Source organism: Folsomia candida, unplaced genomic scaffold (assembly GCF_002217175.1).
Source record: "Folsomia candida strain VU population unplaced genomic scaffold, ASM221717v1 Fcan01_Sc047, whole genome shotgun sequence".
NCBI classification, from domain to species: Eukaryota; Metazoa; Arthropoda; class Collembola; order Entomobryomorpha; family Isotomidae; genus Folsomia; species Folsomia candida.
The window spans coordinates 2,223-29,500 of record NW_019091239.1 but is presented as its reverse complement, the minus strand read 5'-3'; the positions used below and the strand labels follow the sequence as shown (position 1 = coordinate 29,500).

At 34.1% G+C, this 27,278-nt stretch overlaps 7 protein-coding genes and 3 long non-coding RNA genes across 14 annotated transcripts; 4 read left to right on the top strand and 6 right to left on the bottom strand.

The window, feature by feature from the left end:
* Nucleotides 1-72: 72 nt before the first annotated feature.
* LOC110861936 lies at nt 73-2,718 on the top strand. Its single transcript, XM_022111068.2, has 3 exons — nt 73-683; nt 747-1,767; nt 2,157-2,718. Exons 2-3 carry the CDS (start codon nt 1,497-1,499, stop codon nt 2,690-2,692), a joined length of 807 nt encoding a protein of 268 aa, XP_021966760.2. The 5' UTR covers nt 73-683; nt 747-1,496; the 3' UTR covers nt 2,693-2,718.
* Nucleotides 2,719-2,767: 49 nt separating this feature from the next.
* Nucleotides 2,768-4,048, bottom strand: LOC110861935 (macrophage colony-stimulating factor 1 receptor). Its single transcript, XM_022111067.2, has 4 exons — nt 3,998-4,048; nt 3,740-3,928; nt 3,198-3,504; nt 2,768-3,134 (listed from the first exon to the last, which is right to left on the bottom strand). The coding sequence occupies exons 2-4, from the start codon at nt 3,908-3,910 to the stop codon at nt 2,794-2,796; spliced, it is 819 nt and encodes a 272-aa protein (XP_021966759.1). The 5' UTR covers nt 3,911-3,928; nt 3,998-4,048; the 3' UTR covers nt 2,768-2,793.
* Nucleotides 4,049-4,051: 3 nt separating this feature from the next.
* LOC110861934 lies at nt 4,052-4,930 on the bottom strand. Its single transcript, XR_002549112.2, has 4 exons — nt 4,616-4,930; nt 4,401-4,546; nt 4,253-4,326; nt 4,052-4,185 (listed from the first exon to the last, which is right to left on the bottom strand). It is a non-coding gene; the product is annotated as an uncharacterized LOC110861934 (long non-coding RNA).
* Nucleotides 4,931-4,947: 17 nt separating this feature from the next.
* LOC110861884 lies at nt 4,948-7,615 on the top strand. Its single transcript, XM_022111018.2, has 3 exons — nt 4,948-5,589; nt 5,653-6,673; nt 7,062-7,615. Exons 2-3 carry the CDS (start codon nt 6,403-6,405, stop codon nt 7,598-7,600), a joined length of 810 nt encoding a protein of 269 aa, XP_021966710.1. The 5' UTR covers nt 4,948-5,589; nt 5,653-6,402; the 3' UTR covers nt 7,601-7,615.
* A 101-nt stretch (nt 7,616-7,716) lies between these two features.
* Nucleotides 7,717-10,208, bottom strand: LOC110861941 (ephrin type-A receptor 4a). The gene is made up of 7 exons (XM_022111073.2): nt 9,519-10,208; nt 9,304-9,449; nt 9,156-9,229; nt 8,900-9,088; nt 8,643-8,830; nt 8,102-8,407; nt 7,717-8,038 (listed from the first exon to the last, which is right to left on the bottom strand). Exons 2-6 carry the CDS (start codon nt 9,332-9,334, stop codon nt 8,338-8,340), a joined length of 552 nt encoding a protein of 183 aa, XP_021966765.2. The 5' UTR covers nt 9,335-9,449; nt 9,519-10,208; the 3' UTR covers nt 7,717-8,038; nt 8,102-8,337.
* LOC110861931 lies at nt 10,208-12,527 on the top strand. The gene is made up of 3 exons (XM_022111065.2): nt 10,208-10,492; nt 10,556-11,576; nt 11,966-12,527. The coding sequence occupies exons 2-3, from the start codon at nt 11,306-11,308 to the stop codon at nt 12,499-12,501; spliced, it is 807 nt and encodes a 268-aa protein (XP_021966757.2). The 5' UTR covers nt 10,208-10,492; nt 10,556-11,305; the 3' UTR covers nt 12,502-12,527.
* A 49-nt stretch (nt 12,528-12,576) lies between these two features.
* LOC110861930 (ephrin type-B receptor 1) lies at nt 12,577-14,561 on the bottom strand. The gene is made up of 7 exons (XM_022111063.2): nt 14,426-14,561; nt 14,210-14,356; nt 14,063-14,136; nt 13,807-13,995; nt 13,549-13,737; nt 13,007-13,313; nt 12,577-12,943 (listed from the first exon to the last, which is right to left on the bottom strand). The coding sequence occupies exons 1-7, from the start codon at nt 14,523-14,525 to the stop codon at nt 12,603-12,605; spliced, it is 1,347 nt and encodes a 448-aa protein (XP_021966755.1). The 5' UTR covers nt 14,526-14,561; the 3' UTR covers nt 12,577-12,602.
* Nucleotides 14,562-15,089: 528 nt separating this feature from the next.
* On the top strand, nt 15,090-20,647 carry LOC110861959. Of its 3 annotated transcripts, none has more exons than XM_035845093.1 (5): nt 15,090-15,400; nt 15,464-16,484; nt 16,874-18,982; nt 19,060-19,245; nt 19,334-20,647. In XM_035845093.1, exons 2-4 carry the CDS (start codon nt 16,214-16,216, stop codon nt 19,230-19,232), a joined length of 2,553 nt encoding a protein of 850 aa, XP_035700986.1. In that variant the 5' UTR covers nt 15,090-15,400; nt 15,464-16,213; the 3' UTR covers nt 19,233-19,245; nt 19,334-20,647. The 3 variants fall into 3 exon arrangements, with proteins under 3 accessions (XP_035700986.1, XP_035700987.1, XP_035700985.1); XM_035845094.1 differs by having other exon boundaries at nt 19,060-19,251; XM_035845092.1 differs by having other exon boundaries at nt 19,060-20,647.
* Nucleotides 20,648-20,777: 130 nt separating this feature from the next.
* Nucleotides 20,778-25,927, bottom strand: LOC118433301. Of its 3 annotated transcripts, XR_004833301.1 has the most exons (6): nt 25,270-25,927; nt 24,332-25,182; nt 22,975-23,306; nt 22,687-22,877; nt 21,960-22,585; nt 20,778-21,573 (listed from the first exon to the last, which is right to left on the bottom strand). It is a non-coding gene; the product is annotated as an uncharacterized LOC118433301 (long non-coding RNA). The 3 variants fall into 3 exon arrangements; XR_004833300.1 differs by lacking the exons at nt 22,687-22,877; nt 22,975-23,306; XR_004833302.1 differs by lacking the exons at nt 20,778-21,573; nt 21,960-22,585; nt 22,687-22,877; nt 22,975-23,306 and adding an exon at nt 24,196-24,247.
* Nucleotides 25,928-26,368: 441 nt separating this feature from the next.
* LOC118433317 lies at nt 26,369-27,077 on the bottom strand. The gene is made up of 4 exons (XR_004833314.1): nt 26,970-27,077; nt 26,837-26,908; nt 26,686-26,766; nt 26,369-26,520 (listed from the first exon to the last, which is right to left on the bottom strand). It is a non-coding gene; the product is annotated as an uncharacterized LOC118433317 (long non-coding RNA).
* Between the last annotated feature and the right edge of the window lie 201 nt (nt 27,078-27,278).

The following is a 27,278-nucleotide window of genomic DNA, read 5'->3' as shown; positions in this document are numbered from 1 at the left end:
AATACAATTGGGTTATCAAGTTTTTATTAGCTCAAAAAACATATTTGTAGATTCGATTGAATTTTATGTTACCAATTTTCTGAATGAGAAAGATAAGTCAATACATATATTTATTGTATGTAGGTCCGTCAATAAGAGTAAACTAAGGCAAACGATTCATAACCAACATACATACATAACGGATAAAATAGAAATATATATCTACTGTACAAACTTATTTACATAGCCTGATCCAAAAATAAAAGTAAATAAAAGTAAAATAAAAGTCATTGCTCTTTATTTGTCAACATGGTATTTTAGGTTCTTCCATCGTTTCCTTAGTTGCGAGAAATGCCCAATCTGTGTGCTAACTGAGTAGGTTACAATCTGGCTGTTGAAGAATAATATTGTCCCCAATTCCACCCCAGCTACTACTTGATCATCTCCTCGTGTAATGTCCAAATTTCCGTTAACTCAAGTTGCCGACGCGCTTCGGAAGGATTGCGCTGTTAAAGAAAAATGGTACCAATTTTGTATTGTTCTGTCTGGTACGGCTAAGTTGGAAGATGTCGACATGAGAAATTTTAACAATGGGCAGGCCATCTCGAAAATATTGGAGCGATGGATCAAGAAAAGTGGAGGAAATGCAACTTTACATGATTTGGTTATGGAGTTGACCATTGCGGATTTTACTACCACTGCAGGTATATTATTTTTATTATATTAAAATAAATTGATTTCTTAAATAATCTTCTTCTTTGTTTAAGGTCAATTACAAAGTGAGTTCCTTCCGATCCCAAAGATTGTTGGTTCGAACCCAATTGGGACATTCTCTTAAGGAGTGGTTAAAGAGAAAATTGTAGTAAATACTGGATTTTCTATTCGAGATATAATTATTCTGCAACATGTATGCATAATTAATAAAGTTTTATTTGTAAACAAATAACAAACAGTTGATAATTACAAACAATAAAGGATTCGATCAATCAATTCGATCAATTAAAATTGATATTTATGAAAGCGCCATACCTAAATTTCTTATTTTGAGGCTAAAAAAAACACTTAAATCAACCTGCATATTTTGTTTTTGAGTAATGTGCCACTAAAATATACATACATATTTTTATCCTGCATATATGTAATTATCCTGAATGAAAGATGTCGTTCTGTATATTATCAACCTGTTTTAAAATTTTTCTGAAAATTCCAACATATAGGGTGAACACTTTGCATAATTGTATGTATGCATGCAGGAATACCACTATTATCGATTAACAGATAAAAGCGATATTTTGTTTATAATTCTTATCAGTTTTATTATGCCAACCGTTTAATCAGTGTTTAGAAAAGCGGTTGTATATTTGTCCAGCCTTATCAAAGCATACTTATCAAAGCAGGATGTGAGTATCTTTATATATTGAAATGATTTATCCTCCGTCAATAGCGAGCCAATTGCAGAACTTGTTGATGCAATTAGTTTTTGTCCACTTCTTTCGTTTCTTGTAATATTTTTCAAAATGGATAATTTGTTGAAAAGAATCCAGCAAATTAAAAAGGCTCACTTGGAAGATCCTCTACTTCTTGACTGGAAAGAGATTTATGGGAGAATATTAGATCCTACACGTGCTGTTAGTTTGAGAATTTTGGAAGATAAGCTACGTCATGGCGAATTGCAGCCATATAGTCTAATTAATGATCTAGTAGATTACGGTATGAGTGAGAAGTCTGAGGATTTTGAAAAAAAACTATTGCATGAATTGAAAAATTGCCAGCATGCAAAATTATATGGTATGATTACTTCCATTTTTATATTTTGCATTTATATATATACCAAATGCCTAAGAGCGTGTCCAATATTATATGGCATGTATTTAATGGCCCACTGCCGTAGTGAGAGTTTTAGCTATTACGTTGTCTCGTATACTTAAGAAAGTTTCAGCTATATAATATGGAGGACATGGTGGTGCATTAAATTTTGTTCATATTCTAAATTCTATTCTTTTCTTTTATGTGCAATAGATGTTGCGATTGTAATAATGGTTATTTCTAGTATAAATTAGAAATAATTAATAAATAAATAATTAATTAGATAACAATATAATTTGCATGGCTCGATGCCATAGATAGAGTAAATGAAAATGGGTGAATTGATATAGAAAACTGATTCATAATTTCAGACCGGTTAACCGGAATGTCCTTCCATTCTCCCATTCGCTTTCATATGAAGAATTATCCCGGCAAATTTTTCGGCGGAGGTGACAACATCAAGTGGCTTAGGGAACAGTATTCGCAGCCAAAATCTAACTTCGTTACTGTCTATGGATTAGAAGGGATGGGCAAGAGCAGGACTGTGTCACAGTTTATCTTGGAAACCAGTAAATCAATTGATGATCTTGCGTGTGCTTCCTTGGATTGCATCAATGCATTAAATTTTCATAACGATTGTGCCTCCTTTGGAAAATATATTCAGGATATACATAAAATCTCTCTGCCCGTAAATCTGAAGAAGTTGGAGACATGGAAACCAAACAATTTGCTGGGGGTCATTTCGAATGAAATTTATAAACTCGCAAAATGCAAATGGATTCTGATCCTGGAGAATTGTCAAGAATCTATTATAAAACAATATGACTTATTGAGCTTACTGGAAAAAAAGATTTGGATAAAGAAATATAACATGCGGGAACAAAAACATCACGCTGGCGTTTTTTAAGTGAGTCAATAGTGTCACACACTGTAATTATATACTTGTTAAAAATAACCTTTTAGAAATTAACCAAGCGTAGTTTCTAAGCTTAGCACCGACATAAACCATCAACCAGTTTCGTCAAGGTTAAATTCCTCACGATTATATAAATCTACCTTTATTGAACTACTGTACACAGAGGAGCATGCTTTAATGTCATTCACCATGGAGGACAAGGCCTTAATCATTTCAGGATTCATTGTTGTATTACTGGATCTGCTCTTAACCACGATCGCGAGTGATTTAGAGCTTAGTCTTTTAATCGCATTAATTTTAAGGTTCGGTCTTCCAAACTTTTTAAAAATTCCCTCTGCAAAATCCATGTCGGGCAAAACGGTTGTGACATTTTGAAGCACAACTGCAGCTTTAATATCGGAACAGTTCTTTAATTGGTCCAATTCGTCGTTATCTATAGATAGCAAGATGAGTTTAATAATCTTGTTAAAAAGCAAATTAGTAATAACATCAATACCACAAGTACTATCCATGCTAAATGATGTGCTACCAATCCCGCTGTCCACACTCCCTAAAGCAACGTTGGTCATGTTGGTTCCATCTTCGGTTTTTTGTGCTTGGGAGATTGGCTGATGTGAAATTGCGAAATCATTGACGGATAAACATTCCAGACGATTCTCAATGGTCTTTAGAATCTCTTCGAAAGTCGGTCGTTGATCTCGCGGACATTTAAATATTGCTTGTGATAAATTACTCATAAAGCTATTTGATTTGGTAGGGCAACACATTGGATAGAATCCTTTGCAAATTCGTCGTACAATTTCCTGTCAAAATAAAACATCATTACCTCAGTGTTTTTTGGATCAGAACTTGATCAAAAAATGGAGTATGCTTTGACGGCGTTTAAAAATCGTATGTTTAATCGATGTTTTTTTCAGGAAATGCATAAACCACTGTGTTTAGGAGACCCTGAATCTAAGCTCGATTGTCCAGAAAGCAGATTCTCCTCTCCATTAGCTACAAATATCTGAGGTGTTCCAACAAGAATTTTATTCATACCACCACATTGTTTGTCCCAAATTCATGAAATGGAACCTTCCCGGGCACCATCATTTCATAAATTATTGCAGCATATGACCAAACATCTCCAGATTTAGAGTAGACGCACTTTGTCCCAGGTGTATCAAGTAGCCCTGCAACGCTCTCAGGAGGAAGATAGCGATATGGCATGCGATTAAGTTCTTCTTTCTAAACGTCCCACAGTGTAACAGTTTAAATGATATTCTGCTTGTATAAAATTATCTTCCAGGCACTCACCGAATATTCGAAATATGCGTAAAAATTGGCAACAGTTGTAAGCACGCTGAACCCAAATCTGAAATTTTTGCAGTCAATTGCGACCCCAACAATATATTTCTGGATGCGAGGTCCCTGTGGATCACATTCATCTCGTGCAGATATTGCATACCTTTGGAGATACCTTTGAGTATAATTAGTTGATCCGACTGGAATCAATTAATTTGATAAGTCAATCCACTTTAATTAAGTAGATATCGCTGTACATATACATACCTCAGTCATTTCTGTCTTTAACACATATTCAAATAAGCAACCGCATTCTAGATATTCCAGTACGATTTTGGTATCTTCAATATTGCATTTATCAGTACAGATACTAAGTAATTAGATTTTAAATTTAAATTGTTAAAAATTATTTTACCTGGATCTGGATCATCAAGGACACCAAACATTTTAACAACATTATCATGGCAAAGCCGACTTAAATATTAATTTCGTTAACTTGACAAAGTATATTGCTTTGCCTTCTTATTGTTTTAATAGCGACATAATTACCCCCCAAAATTCCTAATTAAAATAATCAAATAAAATATTATTTTTGATGTGATATAACTTTCTAAAAATTTACGTACTTACGTTTATCAACCACAGAAAAAGATCCTTGCCCCAGAATTTTTCCAGTTTTGTAAACAGAATGTGTTGCAAATTTTTGAATAAGTATTGATTGATTTGCCATATTTTCATTCCATACTTTGAAACTTGCTCGATTAAATCCATCCTGCTACTAAACAGGTAACTGTATACCACATAAATATATAAGGAGCCCATCGGGCTGATTGCATTTACTGTTTACATTGATGTAAACCAGGACATGGTATCGCCGTCAAATAAATGATTTGTCAGGTTAATCGGTGTGAAAATACAATACAATACAATTGGGTTATCAAGTTTTTATTAGCTCAAAAACATATTTGTAGATTCGATTGAATTTTATGTTACCAATTTTCTGAATGAGAAAGATAAGTCAATACATATATTTATTGTATGTAGGTCCGTCAATAAGAGTAAACTAAGGCAAACGATTCATAACCAACATACATACATAACGGATAAAATAGAAATATATATCTACTGTACAAACTTATTTACATAGCCTGATCCAAAAATAAAAGTAAATAAAAGTAAAATAAAAGTCATTGCTCTTTATTTGTCAACATGGTATTTTAGGTTCTTCCATCGTTTCCTTAGTTGCGAGAAATGCCCAATCTGTGTGCTAACTGAGTAGGTTACAATCTGGCTGTTGAAGAATAATATTGTCCCCAATTCCACCCCAGCTACTACTTGATCATCTCCTCGTGTAATGTCCAAATTTCCGTTAACTCAAGTTGCCGACGCGCTTCGGAAGGATTGCGCTGTTAAAGAAAAATGGTACCAATTTTGTATTGTTCTGTCTGGTACGGCTAAGTTGGAAGATGTCGACATGAGAAATTTTAACAATGGGCAGGCCATCTCGAAAATATTGGAGCGATGGATCAAGAAAAGTGGAGGAAATGCAACTTTACATGATTTGGTTATGGAGTTGACCATTGCGGATTTTACTACCACTGCAGGTATATTATTTTTATTATATTAAAATAAATTGATTTCTTAAATAATCTTCTTCTTTGTTTAAGGTCAATTACAAAGTGAGTTCCTTCCGATCCCAAAGATTGTTGGTTCGAACCCAATTGGGACATTCTCTTAAGGAGTGGTTAAAGAGAAAATTGTAGTAAATACTGGATTTTCTATTCGAGATATAATTATTCTGCAACATGTATGCATAATTAATAAAGTTTTATTTGTAAACAAATAACAAACAGTTGATAATTACAAACAATAAAGGATTCGATCAATCAATTCGATCAATTAAAATTGATATTTATGAAAGCGCCATACCTAAATTTCTTATTTTGAGGCTAAAAAAAACACTTAAATCAACCTGCATATTTTGTTTTTGAGTAATGTGCCACTAAAATATACATACATATTTTTATCCTGCATATATGTAATTATCCTGAATGAAAGATGTCGTTCTGTATATTATCAACCTGTTTTAAAATTTTTCTGAAAATTCCAACATATAGGGTGAACACTTTGCATAATTGTATGTATGCATGCAGGAATACCACTATTATCGATTAACAGATAAAAGCGATATTTTGTTTATAATTCTTATCAGTTTTATTATGCCAACCGTTTAATCAGTGTTTAGAAAAGCGGTTGTATATTTGTCCAGCCTTATCAAAGCATACTTATCAAAGCAGGATGTGAGTATCTTTATATATTGAAATGATTTATCCTCCGTCAATAGCGAGCCAATTGCAGAACTTGTTGATGCAATTAGTTTTTGTCCACTTCTTTCGTTTCTTGTAATATTTTTCAAAATGGATAATTTGTTGAAAAGAATCCAGCAAATTAAAAAGGCTCACTTGGAAGATCCTCTACTTCTTGACTGGAAAGAGATTTATGGGAGAATATTAGATCCTACACGTGCTGTTAGTTTGAGAATTTTGGAAGATAAGCTACGTCATGGCGAATTGCAGCCATATAGTCTAATTAATGATCTAGTAGATTACGGTATGAGTGAGAAGTCTGAGGATTTTGAAAAAAAACTATTGCATGAATTGAAAAATTGCCAGCATGCAAAATTATATGGTATGATTACTTCCATTTTTATATTTTGCATTTATATATATACCAAATGCCTAAGAGCGTGTCCAATATTATATGGCATGTATTTAATGGCCCACTGCCGTAGTGAGAGTTTTAGCTATTACGTTGTCTCGTATACTTAAGAAAGTTTCAGCTATATAATATGGAGGACATGGTGGTGCATTAAATTTTGTTCATATTCTAAATTCTATTCTTTTCTTTATGTGCAATAGATGTTGCGATTGTAATAATGGTTATTTCTAGTATAAATTAGAAATAATTAATAAATAAATAATTAATTAGATAACAATATAATTTGCATGGCTCGATGCCATAGATAGAGTAAATGAAAATGGGTGAATTGATATAGAAAACTGATTCATAATTTCAGACCGGTTAACCGGAATGTCCTTCCATTCTCCCATTCGCTTTCATATGAAGAATTATCCCGGCAAATTTTTCGGCGGAGGTGACAACATCAAGTGGCTTAGGGAACAGTATTCGCAGCCAAAATCTAACTTCGTTACTGTCTATGGATTAGAAGGGATGGGCAAGAGCAGGACTGTGTCACAGTTTATCTTGGAAACCAGTAAATCAATTGATGATCTTGCGTGTGCTTCCTTGGATTGCATCAATGCATTAAATTTTCATAACGATTGTGCCTCCTTTGGAAAATATATTCAGGATATACATAAAATCTCTCTGCCCGTAAATCTGAAGAAGTTGGAGACATGGAAACCAAACAATTTGCTGGGGGTCATTTCGAATGAAATTTATAAACTCGCAAAATGCAAATGGATTCTGATCCTGGAGAATTGTCAAGAATCTATTATAAAACAATATGACTTATTGAGCTTACTGGAAAAAAAGATTTGGATAAAGAAATATAACATGCGGGAACAAAACATCACGCTGGCGTTTTTTAAGTGAGTCAATAGTGTCACACACTGTAATTATATACTTGTTAAAAATAACCTTTTAGAAATTAACCAAGCGTAGTTTCTAAGCTTAGCACCGACATAAACCATCAACCAGTTTCGTCAAGGTTAAATTCCTCACGATTATATAAATCTACCTTTATTGAACTACTGTACACAGAGGAGCATGCTTTAATGTCATTCACCATGGAGGACAAGGCCTTAATCATTTCAGGATTCATTGTTGTATTACTGGATCTGCTCTTAACCACGATCGCGAGTGATTTAGAGCTTAGTCTTTTAATCGCATTAATTTTAAGGTTCGGTCTTCCAAACTTTTTAAAAATTCCCTCTGCAAAATCCATGTCGGGCAAAACGGTTGTGACATTTTGAAGCACAACTGCAGCTTTAATATCGGAACAGTTCTTTAATTGGTCCAATTCGTCGTTATCTATAGATAGCAAGATGAGTTTAATAATCTTGTTAAAAAGCAAATTAGTAATAACATCAATACCACAAGTACTATCCATGCTAAATGATGTGCTACCAATCCCGCTGTCCACACTCCCTAAAGCAACGTTGGTCATGTTGGTTCCATCTTCGGTTTTTTGTGCTTGGGAGATTGGCTGATGTGAAATTGCGAAATCATTGACGGATAACATTCCAGACGATTCTCAATGGTCTTTAGAATCTCTTCGAAAGTCGGTCGTTGATCTCGCGGACATTTAAATATTGCTTGTGATAAATTACTCATAAAGCTATTTGATTTGGTAGGGCAACACATTGGATAGAATCCTTTGCAAATTCGTCGTACAATTTCCTGTCAAAATAAAACATCATTACCTCAGTGTTTTTTGGATCAGAACTTGATCAAAAAATGGAGTATGCTTTGACGGCGTTTAAAAATCGTATGTTTAATCGATGTTTTTTTCAGGAAATGCATAAACCACTGTGTTTAGGAGACCCTGAATCTAAGCTCGATTGTCCAGAAAGCAGATTCTCCTCTCCATTAGCTACAAATATCTGAGGTGTTCCAACAAGAATTTTATTCATACCACCACATTGTTTGTCCCAATTCATGAAATGGAACCTTCCCGGGCACCATCATTTCATAAATTATTGCAGCATATGACCAAACATCTCCAGATTTAGAGTAGACGCACTTTGTCCCAGGTGTATCAAGTAGCCCTGCAACGCTCTCAGGAGGAAGATAGCGATATGGCATGCGATTAAGTTCTTCTTTCTAAACGTCCCACAGTGTAACAGTTTAAATGATATTCTGCTTGTATAAAATTATCTTCCAGGCACTCACCGAATATTCGAAATATGCGTAAAAATTGGCAACAGTTGTAAGCACGCTGAACCCAAAATCTGAAATTTTTGCAGTCAATTGCGACCCCAACAATATATTTCTGGATGCGAGGTCCCTGTGGATCACATTCATCTCGTGCAGATATTGCATACCTTTGGAGATACCTTTGAGTATAATTAGTTGATCCGACTGGAATCAATTAATTTGATAAGTCAATCCACTTTAATTAAGTAGATATCGCTGTACATATACATACCTCAGTCATTTCTGTCTTTAACACATATTCAAATAAGCAACCGCATTCTAGATATTCCAGTACGATTTTGGTATCTTCAATATTGCATTTATCAGTACAGATACTAAGTAATTAGATTTTAAATTTAAATTGTTAAAAATTATTTTACCTGGATCTGGATCATCAAGGACACCAAACATTTTAACAACATTATCATGGCAAAGCCGACTTAAAATATTAATTTCGTTAACTTGACAAAGTATATTGCTTTGCCTTCTTATTGTTTTAATAGCGACATAATTACCCCCAAAATTCCTAATTAAAATAATCAAATAAAATATTATTTTTGATGTGATATAACTTTCTAAAAATTTACGTACTTACGTTTATCAACCACAGAAAAAGATCCTTGCCCCAGAATTTTTCCAGTTTTGTAAACAGAATGTGTTGCAAATTTTTGAATAAGTATTGATTGATTTGCCATATTTTCATTCCATACTTTGAAACTTGCTCGATTAAATCCATCCTGCTACTAAACAGGTAACTGTATACCACATAAATATATAAGGAGCCCATCGGGCTGATTGCATTTACTGTTTACATTGATGTAAACCAGGACATGGTATCGCCGTCAAATAAATGATTTGTCAGGTTAATCGGTGTGAAAATACAATACAATACAATTGGGTTATCAAGTTTTTATTAGCTCAAAAAACATATTTGTAGATTCGATTGAATTTTATGTTACCAATTTTCTGAATGAGAAAGATAAGTCAATACATATATTTATTGTATGTAGGTCCGTCAATAAGAGTAAACTAAGGCAAACGATTCATAACCAACATACATACATAACGGATAAAATAGAAATATATATCTACTGTACAAACTTATTTACATAGCCTGATCCAAAAATAAAAGTAAATAAAAGTAAAATAAAAGTCATTGCTCTTTATTTGTCAACATGGTATTTTAGGTTCTTCCATCGTTTCCTTAGTTGCGAGAAATGCCCAATCTGTGTGCTAACTGAGTAGGTTACAATCTGGCTGTTGAAGAATAATATTGTCCCCAATTCCACCCAGCTACTACTTGATCATCTCCTCGTGTAATGTCCAAATTTCCGTTAACTCAAGTTGCCGACGCGCTTCGGAAGGATTGCGCTGTTAAAGAAAAATGGTACCAATTTTGTATTGTTCTGTCTGGTACGGCTAAGTTGGAAGATGTCGACATGAGAAATTTTAACAATGGGCAGGCCATCTCGAAAATATTGGAGCGATGGATCAAGAAAAGTGGAGGAAATGCAACTTTACATGATTTGGTTATGGAGTTGACCATTGCGGATTTTACTACCACTGCAGGTATATTATTTTTATTATATTAAAATAAATTGATTTCTTAAATAATCTTCTTCTTTGTTTAAGGTCAATTACAAAGTGAGTTCCTTCCGATCCCAAAGATTGTTGGTTCGAACCCAATTGGGACATTCTCTTAAGGAGTGGTTAAAGAGAAAATTGTAGTAAATACTGGATTTTCTATTCGAGATATAATTATTCTGCAACATGTATGCATAATTAATAAAGTTTTATTTGTAAACAAATAACAAACAGTTGATAATTACAAACAATAAAGGATTCGATCAATCAATTCGATCAATTAAAATTGATATTTATGAAAGCGCCATACCTAAATTTCTTATTTTGAGGCTAAAAAAAACACTTAAATCAACCTGCATATTTTGTTTTTGAGTAATGTGCCACTAAAATATACATACATATTTTTATCCTGCATATATGTAATTATCCTGAATGAAAGATGTCGTTCTGTATATTATCAACCTGTTTTAAAATTTTTCTGAAAATTCCAACATATAGGGTGAACACTTTGCATAATTGTATGTATGCATGCAGGAATACCACTATTATCGATTAACAGATAAAAGCGATATTTTGTTTATAATTCTTATCAGTTTTATTATGCCAACCGTTTAATCAGTGTTTAGAAAAGCGGTTGTATATTTGTCCAGCCTTATCAAAGCATACTTATCAAAGCAGGATGTGAGTATCTTTATATATTGAAATGATTTATCCTCCGTCAATAGCGAGCCAATTGCAGAACTTGTTGATGCAATTAGTTTTTGTCCACTTCTTTCGTTTCTTGTAATATTTTTCAAAATGGATAATTTGTTGAAAAGAATCCAGCAAATTAAAAAGGCTCACTTGGAAGATCCTCTACTTCTTGACTGGAAAGAGATTTATGGGAGAATATTAGATCCTACACGTGCTGTTAGTTTGAGAATTTTGGAAGATAAGCTACGTCATGGCGAATTGCAGCCATATAGTCTAATTAATGATCTAGTAGATTACGGTATGAGTGAGAAGTCTGAGGATTTTGAAAAAAAACTATTGCATGAATTGAAAAATTGCCAGCATGCAAAATTATATGGTATGATTACTTCCATTTTTATATTTTGCATTTATATATATACCAAATGCCTAAGAGCGTGTCCAATATTATATGGCATGTATTTAATGGCCCACTGCCGTAGTGAGAGTTTTAGCTATTACGTTGTCTCGTATACTTAAGAAAGTTTCAGCTATATAATATGGAGGACATGGTGGTGCATTAAATTTTGTTCATATTCTAAATTCTATTCTTTTCTTTTATGTGCAATAGATGTTGCGATTGTAATAATGGTTATTTCTAGTATAAATTAGAAATAATTAATAAATAAATAATTAATTAGATAACAATATAATTTGCATGGCTCGATGCCATAGATAGAGTAAATGAAAATGGGTGAATTGATATAGAAAACTGATTCATAATTTCAGACCGGTTAACCGGAATGTCCTTCCATTCTCCCATTCGCTTTCATATGAAGAATTATCCCGGCAAATTTTTCGGCGGAGGTGACAACATCAAGTGGCTTAGGGAACAGTATTCGCAGCCAAAATCTAACTTCGTTACTGTCTATGGATTAGAAGGGATGGGCAAGAGCAGGACTGTGTCACAGTTTATCTTGGAAACCAGTAAATCAATTGATGATCTTGCGTGTGCTTCCTTGGATTGCATCAATGCATTAAATTTTCATAACGATTGTGCCTCCTTTGGAAAATATATTCAGGATATACATAAAATCTCTCTGCCCGTAAATCTGAAGAAGTTGGAGACATGGAAACCAAACAATTTGCTGGGGGTCATTTCGAATGAAATTTATAAACTCGCAAAATGCAAATGGATTCTGATCCTGGAGAATTGTCAAGAATCTATTATAAAACAATATGACTTATTGAGCTTACTGGAAAAAAAGATTTGGATAAAGAAATATAACATGCGGGAACAAAAACATCACGCTGGCGTTTTTTAAGTGAGTCAATAGTGTCACACACTGTAATTATATACTTGTTAAAAATAACCTTTTAGAAATTAACCAAGCGTAGTTTCTAAGCTTAGCACCGACATAAACCATCAACCAGTTTCGTCAAGGTTAAATTCCTCACGATTATATAAATCTACCTTTATTGAACTACTGTACACAGAGGAGCATGCTTTAATGTCATTCACCATGGAGGACAAGGCCTTAATCATTTCAGGATTCATTGTTGTATTACTGGATCTGCTCTTAACCACGATCGCGAGTGATTTAGAGCTTAGTCTTTTAATCGCATTAATTTTAAGGTTCGGTCTTCCAAACTTTTTAAAAATTCCCTCTGCAAAATCCATGTCGGGCAAAACGGTTGTGACATTTTGAAGCACAACTGCAGCTTTAATATCGGAACAGTTCTTTAATTGGTCCAATTCGTCGTTATCTATAGATAGCAAGATGAGTTTAATAATCTTGTTAAAAAGCAAATTAGTAATAACATCAATACCACAAGTACTATCCATGCTAAATGATGTGCTACCAATCCCGCTGTCCACACTCCCTAAAGCAACGTTGGTCATGTTGGTTCCATCTTCGGTTTTTTGTGCTTGGGAGATTGGCTGATGTGAAATTGCGAAATCATTGACGGATAAACATTCCAGACGATTCTCAATGGTCTTTAGAATCTCTTCGAAAGTCGGTCGTTGATCTCGCGGACATTTAAATATTGCTTGTGATAAATTACTCATAAAGCTATTTGATTTGGTAGGGCAACACATTGGATAGAATCCTTTGCAAATTCGTCGTACAATTTCCTGTCAAAATAAAACATCATTACCTCAGTGTTTTTTGGATCAGAACTTGATCAAAAAATGGAGTATGCTTTGACGGCGTTTAAAAATCGTATGTTTAATCGATGTTTTTTTCAGGAAATGCATAAACCACTGTGTTTAGGAGACCCTGAATCTAAGCTCGATTGTCCAGAAAGCAGATTCTCCTCTCCATTAGCTACAAATATCTGAGGTGTTCCAACAAGAATTTTATTCATACCACCACATTGTTTGTCCCAAATTCATGAAATGGAACCTTCCCGGGCACCATCATTTCATAAATTATTGCAGCATATGACCAAACATCTCCAGATTTAGAGTAGACGCACTTTGTCCCAGGTGTATCAAGTAGCCCTGCAACGCTCTCAGGAGGAAGATAGCGATATGGCATGCGATTAAGTTCTTCTTTCTAAACGTCCCACAGTGTAACAGTTTAAATGATATTCTGCTTGTATAAAATTATCTTCCAGGCACTCACCGAATATTCGAAATATGCGTAAAAATTGGCAACAGTTGTAAGCACGCTGAACCCAAAATCTGAAATTTTTGCAGTCAATTGCGACCCCAACAATATATTTCTGGATGCGAGGTCCCTGTGGATCACATTCATCTCGTGCAGATATTGCATACCTTTGGAGATACCTTTGAGTATAATTAGTTGATCCGACTGGAATCAATTAATTTGATAAGTCAATCCACTTTAATTAAGTAGATATCGCTGTACATATACATACCTCAGTCATTTCTGTCTTTAACACATATTCAAATAAGCAACCGCATTCTAGATATTCCAGTACGATTTTGGTATCTTCAATATTGCATTTATCAGTACAGATACTAAGTAATTAGATTTTAAATTTAAATTGTTAAAATTATTTTACCTGGATCTGGATCATCAAGGACACCAAACATTTTAACAACATTATCATGGCAAAGCCGACTTAAAATATTAATTTCGTTAACTTGACAAAGTATATTGCTTTGCCTTCTTATTGTTTTAATAGCGACATAATTACCCCCCAAAATTCCTAATTAAAATAATCAAATAAAATATTATTTTTGATGTGATATAACTTTCTAAAAATTTACGTACTTACGTTTATCAACCACAGAAAAAGATCCTTGCCCCAGAATTTTTCCAGTTTTGTAAACAGAATGTGTTGCAAATTTTTGAATAAGTATTGATTGATTTGCCATATTTTCATTCCATACTTTGAAACTTGCTCGATTAAATCCATCCTGCTACTAAACAGGTAACTGTATACCACATAAATATATAAGGAGCCCATCGGGCTGATTGCATTTACTGTTTACATTGATGTAAACCAGGACATGGTATCGCCGTCAAATAAATGATTTGTCAGGTTAATCGGTGTGAAAATACAATACAATACAATTGGGTTATCAAGTTTTTATTAGCTCAAAAAGCATATTTGTACATTCGATTGAATTTTATGTTACCAATTTTCTGAATGAGAAAGATAAGTCAATACATATATTTATTGTATGTAGGTCCGTCAATAAGAGTAAACTAAGGCAAACGATTCATAACCAACATACATACATAACGGATAAAATAGAAATATATATCTACTGTACAAACTTATTTACATAGCCTGATCCAAAAATAAAAGTAAATAAAAGTAAAATAAAAGTCATTGCTCTTTATTTGTCAACATGGTATTTTAGGTTCTTCCATCGTTTCCTTAGTTGCGAGAAATGCCCAATCTGTGTGCTAACTGAGTAGGTTACAATCTGGCTGTTGAAGAATAATATTGTCCCCAATTCCACCCCAGCTACTACTTGATCATCTCCTCGTGTAATGTCCAAATTTCCGTTAACTCAAGTTGCCGACGCGCTTCGGAAGGATTGCGCTGTTAAAGAAAAATGGTACCAATTTTGTATTGTTCTGTCTGGTACGGCTAAGTTGGAAGATGTCGACATGAGAAATTTTAACAATGGGCAGGCCATCTCGAAAATATTGGAGCGATGGATCAAGAAAAGTGGAGGAAATGCAACTTTACATGATTTGGTTATGGAGTTGACCATTGCGGATTTTACTACCACTGCAGGTATATTATTTTTATTATATTAAAATAAATTGATTTCTTAAATAATCTTCTTCTTTGTTTAAGGTCAATTACAAAGTGAGTTCCTTCCGATCCCAAAGATTGTTGGTTCGAACCCAATTGGGACATTCTCTTAAGGAGTGGTTAAAGAGAAAATTGTAGTAAATACTGGATTTTCTATTCGAGATATAATTATTCTGCAACATGTATGCATAATTAATAAAGTTTTATTTGTAAACAAATAACAAACAGTTGATAATTACAAACAATAAAGGATTCGATCAATCAATTCGATCAATTAAAATTGATATTTATGAAAGCGCCATACCTAAATTTCTTATTTTGAGGCTAAAAAAAACACTTAAATCAACCTGCATATTTTGTTTTTGAGTAATGTGCCACTAAAATATACATACATATTTTTATCCTGCATATATGTAATTATCCTGAATGAAAGATGTCGTTCTGTATATTATCAACCTGTTTTAAAATTTTTCTGAAAATTCCAACATATAGGGTGAACACTTTGCATAATTGTATGTATGCATGCAGGAATACCACTATTATCGATTAACAGATAAAAGCGATATTTTGTTTATAATTCTTATCAGTTTTATTATGCCAACCGTTTAATCAGTGTTTAGAAAAGCGGTTGTATATTTGTCCAGCCTTATCAAAGCATACTTATCAAAGCAGGATGTGAGTATCTTTATATATTGAAATGATTTATCCTCCGTCAATAGCGAGCCAATTGCAGAACTTGTTGATGCAATTAGTTTTTGTCCACTTCTTTCGTTTCTTGTAATATTTTTCAAAATGGATAATTTGTTGAAAAGAATCCAGCAAATTAAAAAGGCTCACTTGGAAGATCCTCTACTTCTTGACTGGAAAGAGATTTATGGGAGAATATTAGATCCTACACGTGCTGTTAGTTTGAGAATTTTGGAAGATAAGCTACGTCATGGCGAATTGCAGCCATATAGTCTAATTAATGATCTAGTAGATTACGGTATGAGTGAGAAGTCTGAGGATTTTGAAAAAAAACTATTGCATGAATTGAAAAATTGCCAGCATGCAAAATTATATGGTATGATTACTTCCATTTTTATATTTTGCATTTATATATATACCAAATGCCTAAGAGCGTGTCCAATATTATATGGCATGTATTTAATGGCCCACTGCCGTAGTGAGAGTTTTAGCTATTACGTTGTCTCGTATACTTAAGAAAGTTTCAGCTATATAATATGGAGGACATGGTGGTGCATTAAATTTTGTTCATATTCTAAATTCTATTCTTTTCTTTTATGTGCAATAGATGTTGCGATTGTAATAATGGTTATTTCTAGTATAAATTAGAAATAATTAATAAATAAATAATTAATTAGATAACAATATAATTTGCATGGCTCGATGCCATAGATAGAGTAAATGAAAATGGGTGAATTGATATAGAAAACTGATTCATAATTTCAGACCGGTTAACCGGAATGTCCTTCCATTCTCCCATTCGCTTTCATATGAAGAATTATCCCGGCAAATTTTTCGGCGGAGGTGACAACATCAAGTGGCTTAGGGAACAGTATTCGCAGCCAAAATCTAACTTCGTTACTGTCTATGGATTAGAAGGGATGGGCAAGAGCAGGACTGTGTCACAGTTTATCTTGGAAACCAGTAAATCAATTGATGATCTTGCGTGTGCTTCCTTGGATTGCATCAATGCATTAAATTTTCATAACGATTGTGCCTCCTTTGGAAAATATATTCAGGATATACATAAAATCTCTCTGCCCGTAAATCTGAAGAAGTTGGAGACATGGAAACCAAACAATTTGCTGGGGGTCATTTCGAATGAAATTTATAAACTCGCAAAATGCAAATGGATTCTGATCCTGGAGAATTGTCAAGAATCTATTATAAAACAATATGACTTATTGAGCTTACTGGAAACTTGCAGAAATGAAGTAATGATAGTTGCAGTTATCCGTTTTAAAAGTTCTGAATTAGAAGACAAGGGCGAAGCAAGGAAAATCGATCCCCTATCCGATTCAGAAGCAAACGAATATTTGCAAAGTTTACTAAGAATAAAAATTGTCAAACCAGAAAATTTGAATAATCTAAAATTAATTTGCGCTATGGCCCACAATTATCCCATTGCTCTGGAGTATGCTGCATCATACATTAGAAAAAAGAATAGCGAGATTAGCTCCATTCCCCTCTCACTTACAGAATTTATAAAACTATTGGAAAATTCCAGAACAAGCGGAAGTAACGGAAGCGAAACAAGCAAACAATTTCAAAACTGCCTTTCCGATACTCTGAAGGTTGTAATTAATAATATGCAGGAGAAACCATATGCTTGGAAACTGCTTCAAATATTAGCACATTTAAGACCTCAAGAAATAAGTATCGCACTTATCAAGAAAATCTTACCAGAGAATGAGAATAACGAGCTCAGGCCCACTCTGGCAATCCTTAAACAGGCTTTGTTAATCTCCTTCGTCGATGATGAAGATGACGAATTTTTTGAGGTTAGCTCAGCAGCGCAACCGTACTTGAAACAATTATGTGATCAAAACGGGGATGCTCTAAAATGGTTAACAACATTCATATTCAGCAAGACCGATGAGGTTAGTGACTTTTCTCAATTAGAACTTCTTCAATTTGTGCACATCTTTCCTCAACTTTTGCAAACCAACAACGATAAAGAACCAGAACATATCTTGGCAGTGGGATTGAGCATAGTAAAACGCTTAGAAGGGTTAACTCTGTTCCGAGAAAAATTATGCTTTACAGAAGCTGTACACAAATGGTGTAGCTTTTCGGGACACAAGACTCTTAAAATCGGGATGGATCTATCGAAACAATATGCCTCAGCACTTACCAGATTTCGGGATACGGACACCGCCATGACAATCTATAAAGAAATGTATCAAGGCTCCTGTGAAGCATTTGGGGAACATGCGGCATATTCAGTAGGGATTCTAAATTCTATTGGGGGAATTCACTATTACAAGAAAGAGCATAAAGCCGCCCTGAAATGTTTTCAAAAGGTTTTGGATCAACAGCGCCAACTATATGGCGATTCATTTAAGGGACACCCCAAAGTTTTTATAACTAGAAGGAATATAGCAAGCGCTTACATTGAATTGGGTCGGTTTAAGGAAGCAGAAGAAACATTGGAGGAATTGATTCAGCAAAGATTACAGCCTGAATCAGAATATCTAGAATCCGTTCGAACACTAGGATACTACTTTTATAAACGGGATTTGTTTGAGAAGGCAATTGATCAATTTCGAATCGCGGTTAAAATCAAAAATATCGATCTGAGAAGGACTGCACAATTCAATTTAGGCCGTTGCTTAGTACGGATTGGAACAGATGAGGCAACTGAAGAAGGTCTTAAAATTTTGAAGGAAGTTCATAGTTATCGGAGAGAATGTTATGGAAATGAACACAAGGAAACGTTGAAGGTATACAAGTTACTTCCACCACCTGAAAGTGTGGCTAAAGTTCAACCTGGAGGCGTTGCCACCAGAAATGACCATGATCCAAGTTCAACTCCTTTGACAAGTAAAGAAAGAGGTACATAGGTCAAATTATTTAAAAAGACTTCAATTTTAATTAATCAATTGTAAATAAAACATCATCTTTGATTACAGATCGATTTTCCCAAATTATATATCCAAGGGATCAACCCAACACTTTATTACACAGCTATAAGGAAAATAAGGCTGCCCTGAAAAGGAAACAATTCATGGAGAAGTTGTATATGAAGAAAAGACATCGTGATCAATTAAATAATTTTGAAGCGCCTTATCTATTAAATGCATAGGATTCGGAATACTGTAAGGGTAATACAAAAATTTAGTATGATATTACACATATCTAAGTATATTTATGTTCCCACACTCGATCTTAACTTTGTACTGTCAGGGACCACCAGGTCTTCCACCATAATAATCTGTGTATGCAAAACCAACCCAAAACCAAACCAACAAATATGTCTCAACTTGGTTGGCTACCAAGTTCAGATGAAATAAAGCAGACAACATAAAAGATACAATACTCCTCTCTCTGAGGACACCGGGGGAAGAAGAAGAACAAATTGATTAGTAGTTACTTAAAATTTTATTGAAGATACACGCTGTCCTTCGGCAGGTAAATAAATTTTACTTGTATATGGAGCAAACAAGCTCTTTTCCCATTAACTTATAATTAGACCCCCCATGAGAAATCCTAGTAAATACAGTACTGATCCACAAAAAAATCACAAGGTTCGTCTTAAAGGTTTTTTTGCTAACATGATGAATAAAAAATTATCCTTTTACTAGTAAGCATTTGAAAAAATTCCTCTCTAAGTACACTCAAAATAAACTGGTAACAGGCTTTTATCAGGCGGTGACTATATATATATATATGACGCTACCGCCATGGTAACAAATATGTTGCTTAGCAGTCGTACATTTATTACCAGGCTGGCAATAGTTGCCAGCTGGCGAGTGACAAATATTACCAACTTGGCAATACCTTTACAACCTGTGGTAACAAATTTATTACCATGGTGGCAGAGTCACATATGGTCACCGCCGCTTATAAAGAATTATTTTGAGTGTACTTGCCACCACGAATTTTTGAGAGGTTTGGTAGAGATTTTATCCTGGTACAAAGCGATGACTTGCAGAATTCTATAGCTTCATTCGCGGCCAATGCAAATTGCATTATGCAATTGTACGAGACATATACAACTTAAATGCAATTGCACACAGAGCATCAATCATGCATGCTTTAACTTTATACATTTAATAGTGGTAGAAAGTTTGTATAACACAAATTTTTAGCACGAAGGGTTCAGAACGTTACTTAAATTAGTACGACTTATGTTCAGGATACTATTTATCTTATAAGTATGACAGTGACACTGCTTTTCTGTGACGATACCGCATCTTTTATAATATTGTACTTGACTTTCTTATCCTAAAATATCTAATGTATTGAAAATGTATGAAAAATTTGAATTTGGACATTTTGTATTAAAAGTCTATCAAAATTCAAGTCATAAAATATGAACTTTGGATCGTTAAAAGCTATGGTCTTATGCACTTCACTTCACATACTTACACATTACTGATAGTTGCTAAGCTACGACAAGTTCTTGCTAACGAAAATATGTACATATTTAAGTATAGGGTTGCAAGTAATAATTTGTATCATAGCTACGATAAAAAATTAAAAGACGAGTAAGAGTGATCCGATTTTGTTTATGTTTTATAAAAACATTTACTTGTTGATAACTTAAAAGGTAGGTATTATTTATATCTTATCGATCAAAAGCATAATATACATACTTAAATGCTAATTTTGATATTGAATATTTGTCATGTAATATATGTAGTACACCTGAATTCAACACATCAATCAATGCTGCTTAGCAATAATTTATACATACATGCATACTTACATAACAAGTTGTCAAGTACATTAAATTAACTAGACTTGTAACCTTCGCTAGATAAACATGTGCAACTTTCATAACGACACACAAAACAAATTATGACATATTAATTGTCATTAACTGCTTATTAATCGAATCTCTCGCGTTTGGAAAGATAGCGAACAATTGCCTGTATATGCGAACCTGAACTGATTTCGGATACTCTGTCAAACCATTGTTAGAATAATCATATGGCAAAAAATTTACTTCAACTTCTTTCAGCGATTCCAATACCTGATATTGGTCAGCATCCAACGGAAGAAATGCAGTTATACCAGAAAAATCATATGTTCTCGTGTCAATATGCAAGTTTTCCAAGACAGGAAAACACTTCTGGTAATCAATCCCTTCGAAACACCCTGAGCCGAGACTACTTTCGAATTTAACTTTCTTAAACATATCTGCAAATATATGCAATATTTTAATTTTTGGAAGAACTGGAAATTTCCAATCCACTTTCGAAACTCCTGCGTCGTATGTCGTGTAAAGTTCTTCCAGCGCGGGCGAATGTTTCTTTAAAATGTTGTAAAAAATTGACGACAGATCTACCAGATCAATGTTATCCCGTATGAACAACGACTTTAAGGTAAGTCTCTTCAAATTATGAGGAATGTCCAGTAAACACCGTAATCCATCGACCAGGAACTCATAAGATTCCACAATGGTTAAAGAATTCAGTGATCTAAGAGAAATCAGGAAAATAAGGTTAAATAATTTTTAATTTATTAATTTAAAAATACACAGCATCTCATAATTAACAGGTCGACGGTAATTTTAATAGGAAATTGACAGGGTTTAGAAATGCACACAGTTTCATGCGTTCAAAATAAACTGGTAAAAAACTAAATAAATAGTTTACTAAGTACCAGTTTTCATAATTTCCTAAATCGTAATTCCCATAGCCAATCAGAATTATGTAGAATCTCACAGAAAATTTCAACGGGACGGGCTTTTCGAAATTATAATCTAGATATTTTCAGCAATTTAATTATTTAAAAAAATCAGTCTGACCTGTTACATACTTATGAAATGGCCTGTACGTACACAAATATTTATAAAGAATCGTACCTGGGAAATTTTTCTATCATTTGTAACTTTCACAAGTTGCACAAAGTTTTGCATTCTGCCTCAAAAGATTCCAAATTTGGGAACGACTCCGCAATTGCCTGACCAAGATCAGTGATGGGCACGTGGTAAAAGACACTATCCCAGATACGACGTGTCACGAGTTTTTTAAATTTTGGGAAGATGGTACCTTGTAAAGGAGGGAAGCCATAACCCCACTTCAACTCTAACTCTTCCAGATTGTGGGACTACGCCAGGATAATTTTCTTACAGAATTCCAGCGAACTATCATATTGTCCATAACGAACAGAGTAATCGAGATGAATTGATTTAAGATTCCCGATGTGAGGCAGCATTTCTAGATCCAGAGTAAATAGTCCGCCGGACTATTTACTCTGGATCTAGAAAGAACCCGGACTAAGTCCGGGTTCTTTCTTGAGATAAACGTTGACAGGAGAGAAGTTTGATTTTTCTACGAGATCTAAAATATCTGGTTCGGGACATAATTCAAAGCTTGTCCTCGTTCTAGACTTAAGGACAGGGGTAGCTCCATAATTCCAAGATTGGCAGACTAGCCGACACTCCTTGATGTCCGTGATGTGAAGAAATTTACAGAGAGGACTAATAACCTGGGGGTTAAGAAGATAGCATTAAATTAATCCAAAGCGAAACGATTTAATAGTTGACCAGGATTTAATACAATAAGTTAAACGTATATTTAATAGTTTACATCTGTAATAAGAACAGGTCCGGAGTTGGAGATGCTGGTTTTATTCTGAGGTGAGGCGGGGCCCGGAGGGGCCCCATAAAGCGGGCCCCTCACAGAACCAAAGCATGCATATGCTCAGGTGGGGCCCGGCGAAGCCAACAGTATGCTTTTAGGGTGACCACGCAAAAGGTCTCACAATTCTCACGGCTAAACTACGCGTCGTTAAGCAAAATGACAAAAAAAATCTGATTACAGAATTCAATTCTCCAGTGTCATAAAAATTCAAAAAAAATAATTTTTGAGTTTTACCGTTAAAAATCGCGGTTTGAAGGGGGTAAAATTAAACTTGAACAAATAACATAGGAGTTTTAAAATTTCTCCAGGTTAAGGTGAATCTGTTTTAAATTGCAATTTTTTTGATTAGAGGTCAAATGAATGACTGAGAGACAATTTAAAACTTTTTATTTCTATCGAATGAAAAATAAATACGAGTTCTTTACAATATTTACTATGCAAGGAGGTGGGGGTATAGTGGTTAGAGCGCCGGGTTGTGACGATAGTGTTCACGGGTTCGATTCTTTACGAGTTCAAAATGTTTTTGCACTTTTTGCTCCATTTATTTTATAATACAGGACATCTTTCTGGAAGGAAATTACACCCAAAATTCGATGTCGTCGATATTTTTGACCTTTGACCTTCATATGACCCTGTAGGCCATGTCAAAGGTCATAAATCACTTTATACTGATTAGAATTCTTTAGTGACCTTTAACACTAGTATACATGTATTTACATATACAAACTATAAAATAAATTATTTTTATAAAAAACACTCTGAGGTGAGGCAGTATTATTAGCGATAAAAAAGTAAAACAAGAATTTCTTAATTTTTTAATTTGACAGACATCATGCGTACACGGGATAATTAAATACATATAAAATCGTAGTATTTCAATTCTTGAAAGGTTGCCTCACCGTGGCCCCACAATCGCTTTCAATATTTAAATACATGTATAGGTTTTGTGGAGTTGTAGCGAATTTAGGCCAATTTTTGTATATTATGATCTGATGTATAACATCAATACCAGCATAAAGTAAAATTCCCGTTCTACTTTTCAAATTGTAATACCATCGCAATTAAACTCAGAAGTTGCAAGTTATCAGTGGTATCATAATGTGGTAATCACATACATGTTCTGAGGATAATGACCAGTGACTTACCCGGACTTATTGCTTTTTAGTACGAAAATTGCAGTTTGATGTTGTTCAGTTGAAACCGATTTAAAATTATTTCAGTGACATTCTCAGGATAGATATAAATTTAAGCTCTTCATGTAATATCGAATATGTAATTTCTCTAATAATTTTGAAAACGATTGTGGGGCCACGGTGAGGCAACCTTTCAAGAATTGAAATACTACGATTTTATATGTATTTAATTATCCCGTGTACGCATGATGTCTGTCAAATTAAAAAATTAAGAAATTCTTGTTTTACTTTTTTATCGCTAATAATACTGCCTCACCTCAGAGTGTTTTTTATAAAAATAATTTATCGGTATGATTAATTGTGGAGTCTTCTTCCTTCGGAAATTTATTATATAATATTATTACCTACATACATAAATATATCTACACGAGTCAATGGAATTGGAATCAACAACTTACTTGTTCCTTCTCGCTGTACATGATCACTTTCTTTACGGCGATAACTAAGGCTTTGTAAATCAAAAAAGTAAAAACTTTCGGTTTACTGGGAAATTTATATGTTCACAAACTTTTCTCGCCTCTATTGAAGGACAAGCGAAATAAACAGATGCAAATGGTGAAATGTCGGATCCCAAAAGGGCCCTTTGCTTTGTCTCCTTTACCAAAAGAGAAAGTTCCTCGCGTTCCTCACAATCCCATGATTTCTTATGATTTCCAATGGAAATCATGACTATGGAAATTTTCCATAGTCATTTATCATCGAATTTTAAAAATATTACGCCGTTATTTATTGGTTGTAGTACTAAATTTAACACTTATGTTCATTACCGTTAACAACAGTACTGCATGGTTTACACTAAATGCATACATAACTTTATATCGCATAGTATGGGGACGTACAATTTACGGATGAAAATTAAAAAGATTATACTAATTACAGAAGCGGCGGAGGTGGGGAGGGGTCATGGGGGGACTTTAACATCGTGAGATAGGAGAAGGTTGGGTTAATAAAACATGGGCAGATTAGGGGGACATCTGAAAACTGGTGCAGTGTCCCCGTGTCCCCCTGGACTCGCATCACGAATTTTTTTCCTAAAACATTTACTAAATTCTGACTCCTATATAACAACATATTACAAGAACTCTATTCCAGCCACTTTACGTTTCAATGGATACACAAGGATTTTAAAGATGTGCAGAATAATAATTATTATTCTTAATTATCCAATAATCTCCAAGTCGTCCATTAACATTAAGACATGATCAAGGTTTTCGCCATGATTAATCAGTAACAATTACGAAATATTTATCTATAAACAGGAGAAACAAACATGTAAAAAAAATCTACACACAGCAAAATATCACAATAAACGTATATATTTCTAAATTTAACTTACCGTTCGTCTCGCATTGGGAAAAATGTTCAACACTCTCGCCTCAAGGGTTGTCATATCTATCGTGGAACAGCCCGAACGAAAAGCCTGATCCGCCTTATGTCAATTTCTTTCACCCAATCCACAACCATGGAACATCCGTTATTTTCCATCGGAAGAAATGCATCCAACGGTGACAAATTAATTGCTTCAATGCAAACATGTAAACTTTCCAAGACAGGAAAACACACTTTATAATCAATCCTTCCAAAAACGTCTGAACAGGGATTTTCAAATGCAATTTTTTCGAGCACACCATTATTTACGACCCTCAACCTTTTCATAACCGGAAACACTGGGAATTTCCATTCTAATTGTTTACCCCCTATCCACCAACGCAGATCTATAGAAAGTTTTTCCAAAGTGGGTGAAAACGTTTTTAGGACGCTGTATAGAATTGTTGGTAGTTCGTCAACACGATGGCCAATATCATCAAATTTAACCCTATCTAAGACCAGTGTCTTCAAAGAACAACGAATGTTAAGAAGGTAATACATCTGTTTGTAGCTTGAATATCCTTTCATTTCTAAGGACTTGAGAGATCTGTAAATTAATTAGAAATCAATTCGTATAAATCCGATAGTTTGGAGATTCCACTATTTATTTGTAGATACCCACTTACAGTGGTACTTTGGTAGGACTCCAACTTTGAAATTTATACAAAATTCCAGAATCAATTTTCAGACTTTCTAAAGCTGGGAACGATTCTATAACAACTTGACCAATTCTTTCGAGATCTTCGTATCTCGGAAGCGATCGTTTGAATATCTCAAGTTCCCTTAATTTTGGGAAGACTGTGCGATGCACGGGAGCAAAATCTAACTGGTTTCCGCTCCATTGAAAACTTAACCTTTCCAAAGTACTGGCCGAATTGGCAATAAGTTTCTTGCAGACGGTCGTCTGCCACTGTAGTTTCTTTGTTGGATACGAGATAAAAATGGATTTCAAATTTGTCACATTCGGAAACATTTTTGGATTCCGGGGTGACTTTGAGCATTTTATAGGCATTCAATCTCCAGATGGATATTGACTGGACAGAAGTGTACCAGTCTTTCTAAAAATATCGTTGTTGTCATCCCCCACAGGGTAACATGGAATCAGGGTCATTGAATTCGCTTTAAGTACAGGGGTAGCAAAGTAATGCCATGATTTGCAGACTAGCCGACATTTTTTTATGTCTTGGACTCCAAGGAACTTAAAGATGTGAGGCATTACCTGGAAAATGTGAATTAACATTCAGAAATGAGAAATTACGAGGTCAATATAGTTCAAAAATATATAATTTTTAACGTGAAAATGCGAATGCAAGAATTATTCTAAAACATGTACGGAAATATATTTGAGTATTTCAAACAATCAGAACACATTAAATTCACATACATCTGGAATAAGAATCGGCCCAACTTGGATGTTGGTAGTTGTATCGTTTTGATAATCAGAATGATATTTAGAATCTCCAGCCTGCAAAAAATCTCTATGTAAGTAAACATTTTAATTAATTATTAAATAGTTATTCGGTACGAAACAATACTTATGTATACTTCAAATCCCGTCAACATGATGGCGAGTGGTGATAGCAGTAACCGTTTCCAGAATTAGTTCACTATGCAAGTCATAATATTTAGTAAATTTTATATCAAAGATTTCACAGAACAAGAACTTACAAAAATAATTGAAATCCCAGATGTTTTATGTGAGATGAGATGTGTGTTCTGCATAGGTACATTCTAATCGTCTCTCCCATCCTGGTGGGCATATTTACTAACATGCAGAGAGATATCAACGAATGTATGAATAGTAGTAAAAAACATCCATTAAACTCAGTGACAATGCATGCATTAGAGTTGTCATACATATACAATCATAAATACATACATACATAAACCGCTTCAAATTTAGAAGAGTCCATTACTTATGTACTTAACTAAAAATCTGCACAAATAGATGTGTATGTATGACGTCCGAAGTATGTT

Excerpts from the sequence above, each read along its gene's own strand:
- LOC110861936 (XM_022111068.2), top strand. The coding sequence starts at position 1,497 with ATGGATAATTTGTTGAAAAGAATCCAGCAAATTAAAAAGGCTCACTTG. Across the intron at positions 1,768-2,156 it reads CCAGCATGCAAAATTATATG|ACCGGTTAACCGGAATGTCC; the intron begins GTATGATTACTT and ends TCATAATTTCAG.
- LOC110861935 (XM_022111067.2), bottom strand. The coding sequence starts at position 3,910 with ATGCCATATCGCTATCTTCCTCCTGAGAGCGTTGCAGGGCTACTTGAT. Across the intron at positions 3,505-3,739 it reads TTGGGACAAACAATGTGGTG|GAAATTGTACGACGAATTTG; the intron begins GTATGAATAAAA and ends TTATTTTGACAG. Across the intron at positions 3,135-3,197 it reads TAGCATGGATAGTACTTGTG|ATAACGACGAATTGGACCAA; the intron begins GTATTGATGTTA and ends TGCTATCTATAG.
- LOC110861884 (XM_022111018.2), top strand. The coding sequence starts at position 6,403 with ATGGATAATTTGTTGAAAAGAATCCAGCAAATTAAAAAGGCTCACTTG. Across the intron at positions 6,674-7,061 it reads CCAGCATGCAAAATTATATG|ACCGGTTAACCGGAATGTCC; the intron begins GTATGATTACTT and ends TCATAATTTCAG.
- LOC110861941 (XM_022111073.2), bottom strand. The coding sequence starts at position 9,334 with ATGTTTGGTGTCCTTGATGATCCAGATCCAG. Across the intron at positions 9,089-9,155 it reads TAAAGACAGAAATGACTGAG|TCGGATCAACTAATTATACT; the intron begins GTATGTATATGT and ends AATTGATTCCAG. Across the intron at positions 8,831-8,899 it reads ACGCATATTTCGAATATTCG|AAAGAAGAACTTAATCGCAT; the intron begins GTGAGTGCCTGG and ends TGGGACGTTTAG.
- LOC110861931 (XM_022111065.2), top strand. The coding sequence starts at position 11,306 with ATGGATAATTTGTTGAAAAGAATCCAGCAAATTAAAAAGGCTCACTTG. Across the intron at positions 11,577-11,965 it reads CCAGCATGCAAAATTATATG|ACCGGTTAACCGGAATGTCC; the intron begins GTATGATTACTT and ends TCATAATTTCAG.
- LOC110861930 (XM_022111063.2), bottom strand. The coding sequence starts at position 14,525 with ATGGCAAATCAATCAATACTTATTCAAAAATTTGCAACACATTCTGTT. Across the intron at positions 13,738-13,806 it reads ACGCATATTTCGAATATTCG|AAAGAAGAACTTAATCGCAT; the intron begins GTGAGTGCCTGG and ends TGGGACGTTTAG. Across the intron at positions 13,314-13,548 it reads TTGGGACAAACAATGTGGTG|GAAATTGTACGACGAATTTG; the intron begins GTATGAATAAAA and ends TTATTTTGACAG.
- LOC110861959 (XM_035845093.1), top strand. The coding sequence starts at position 16,214 with ATGGATAATTTGTTGAAAAGAATCCAGCAAATTAAAAAGGCTCACTTG. Across the intron at positions 16,485-16,873 it reads CCAGCATGCAAAATTATATG|ACCGGTTAACCGGAATGTCC; the intron begins GTATGATTACTT and ends TCATAATTTCAG. Across the intron at positions 18,983-19,059 it reads TTTGACAAGTAAAGAAAGAG|ATCGATTTTCCCAAATTATA; the intron begins GTACATAGGTCA and ends CTTTGATTACAG.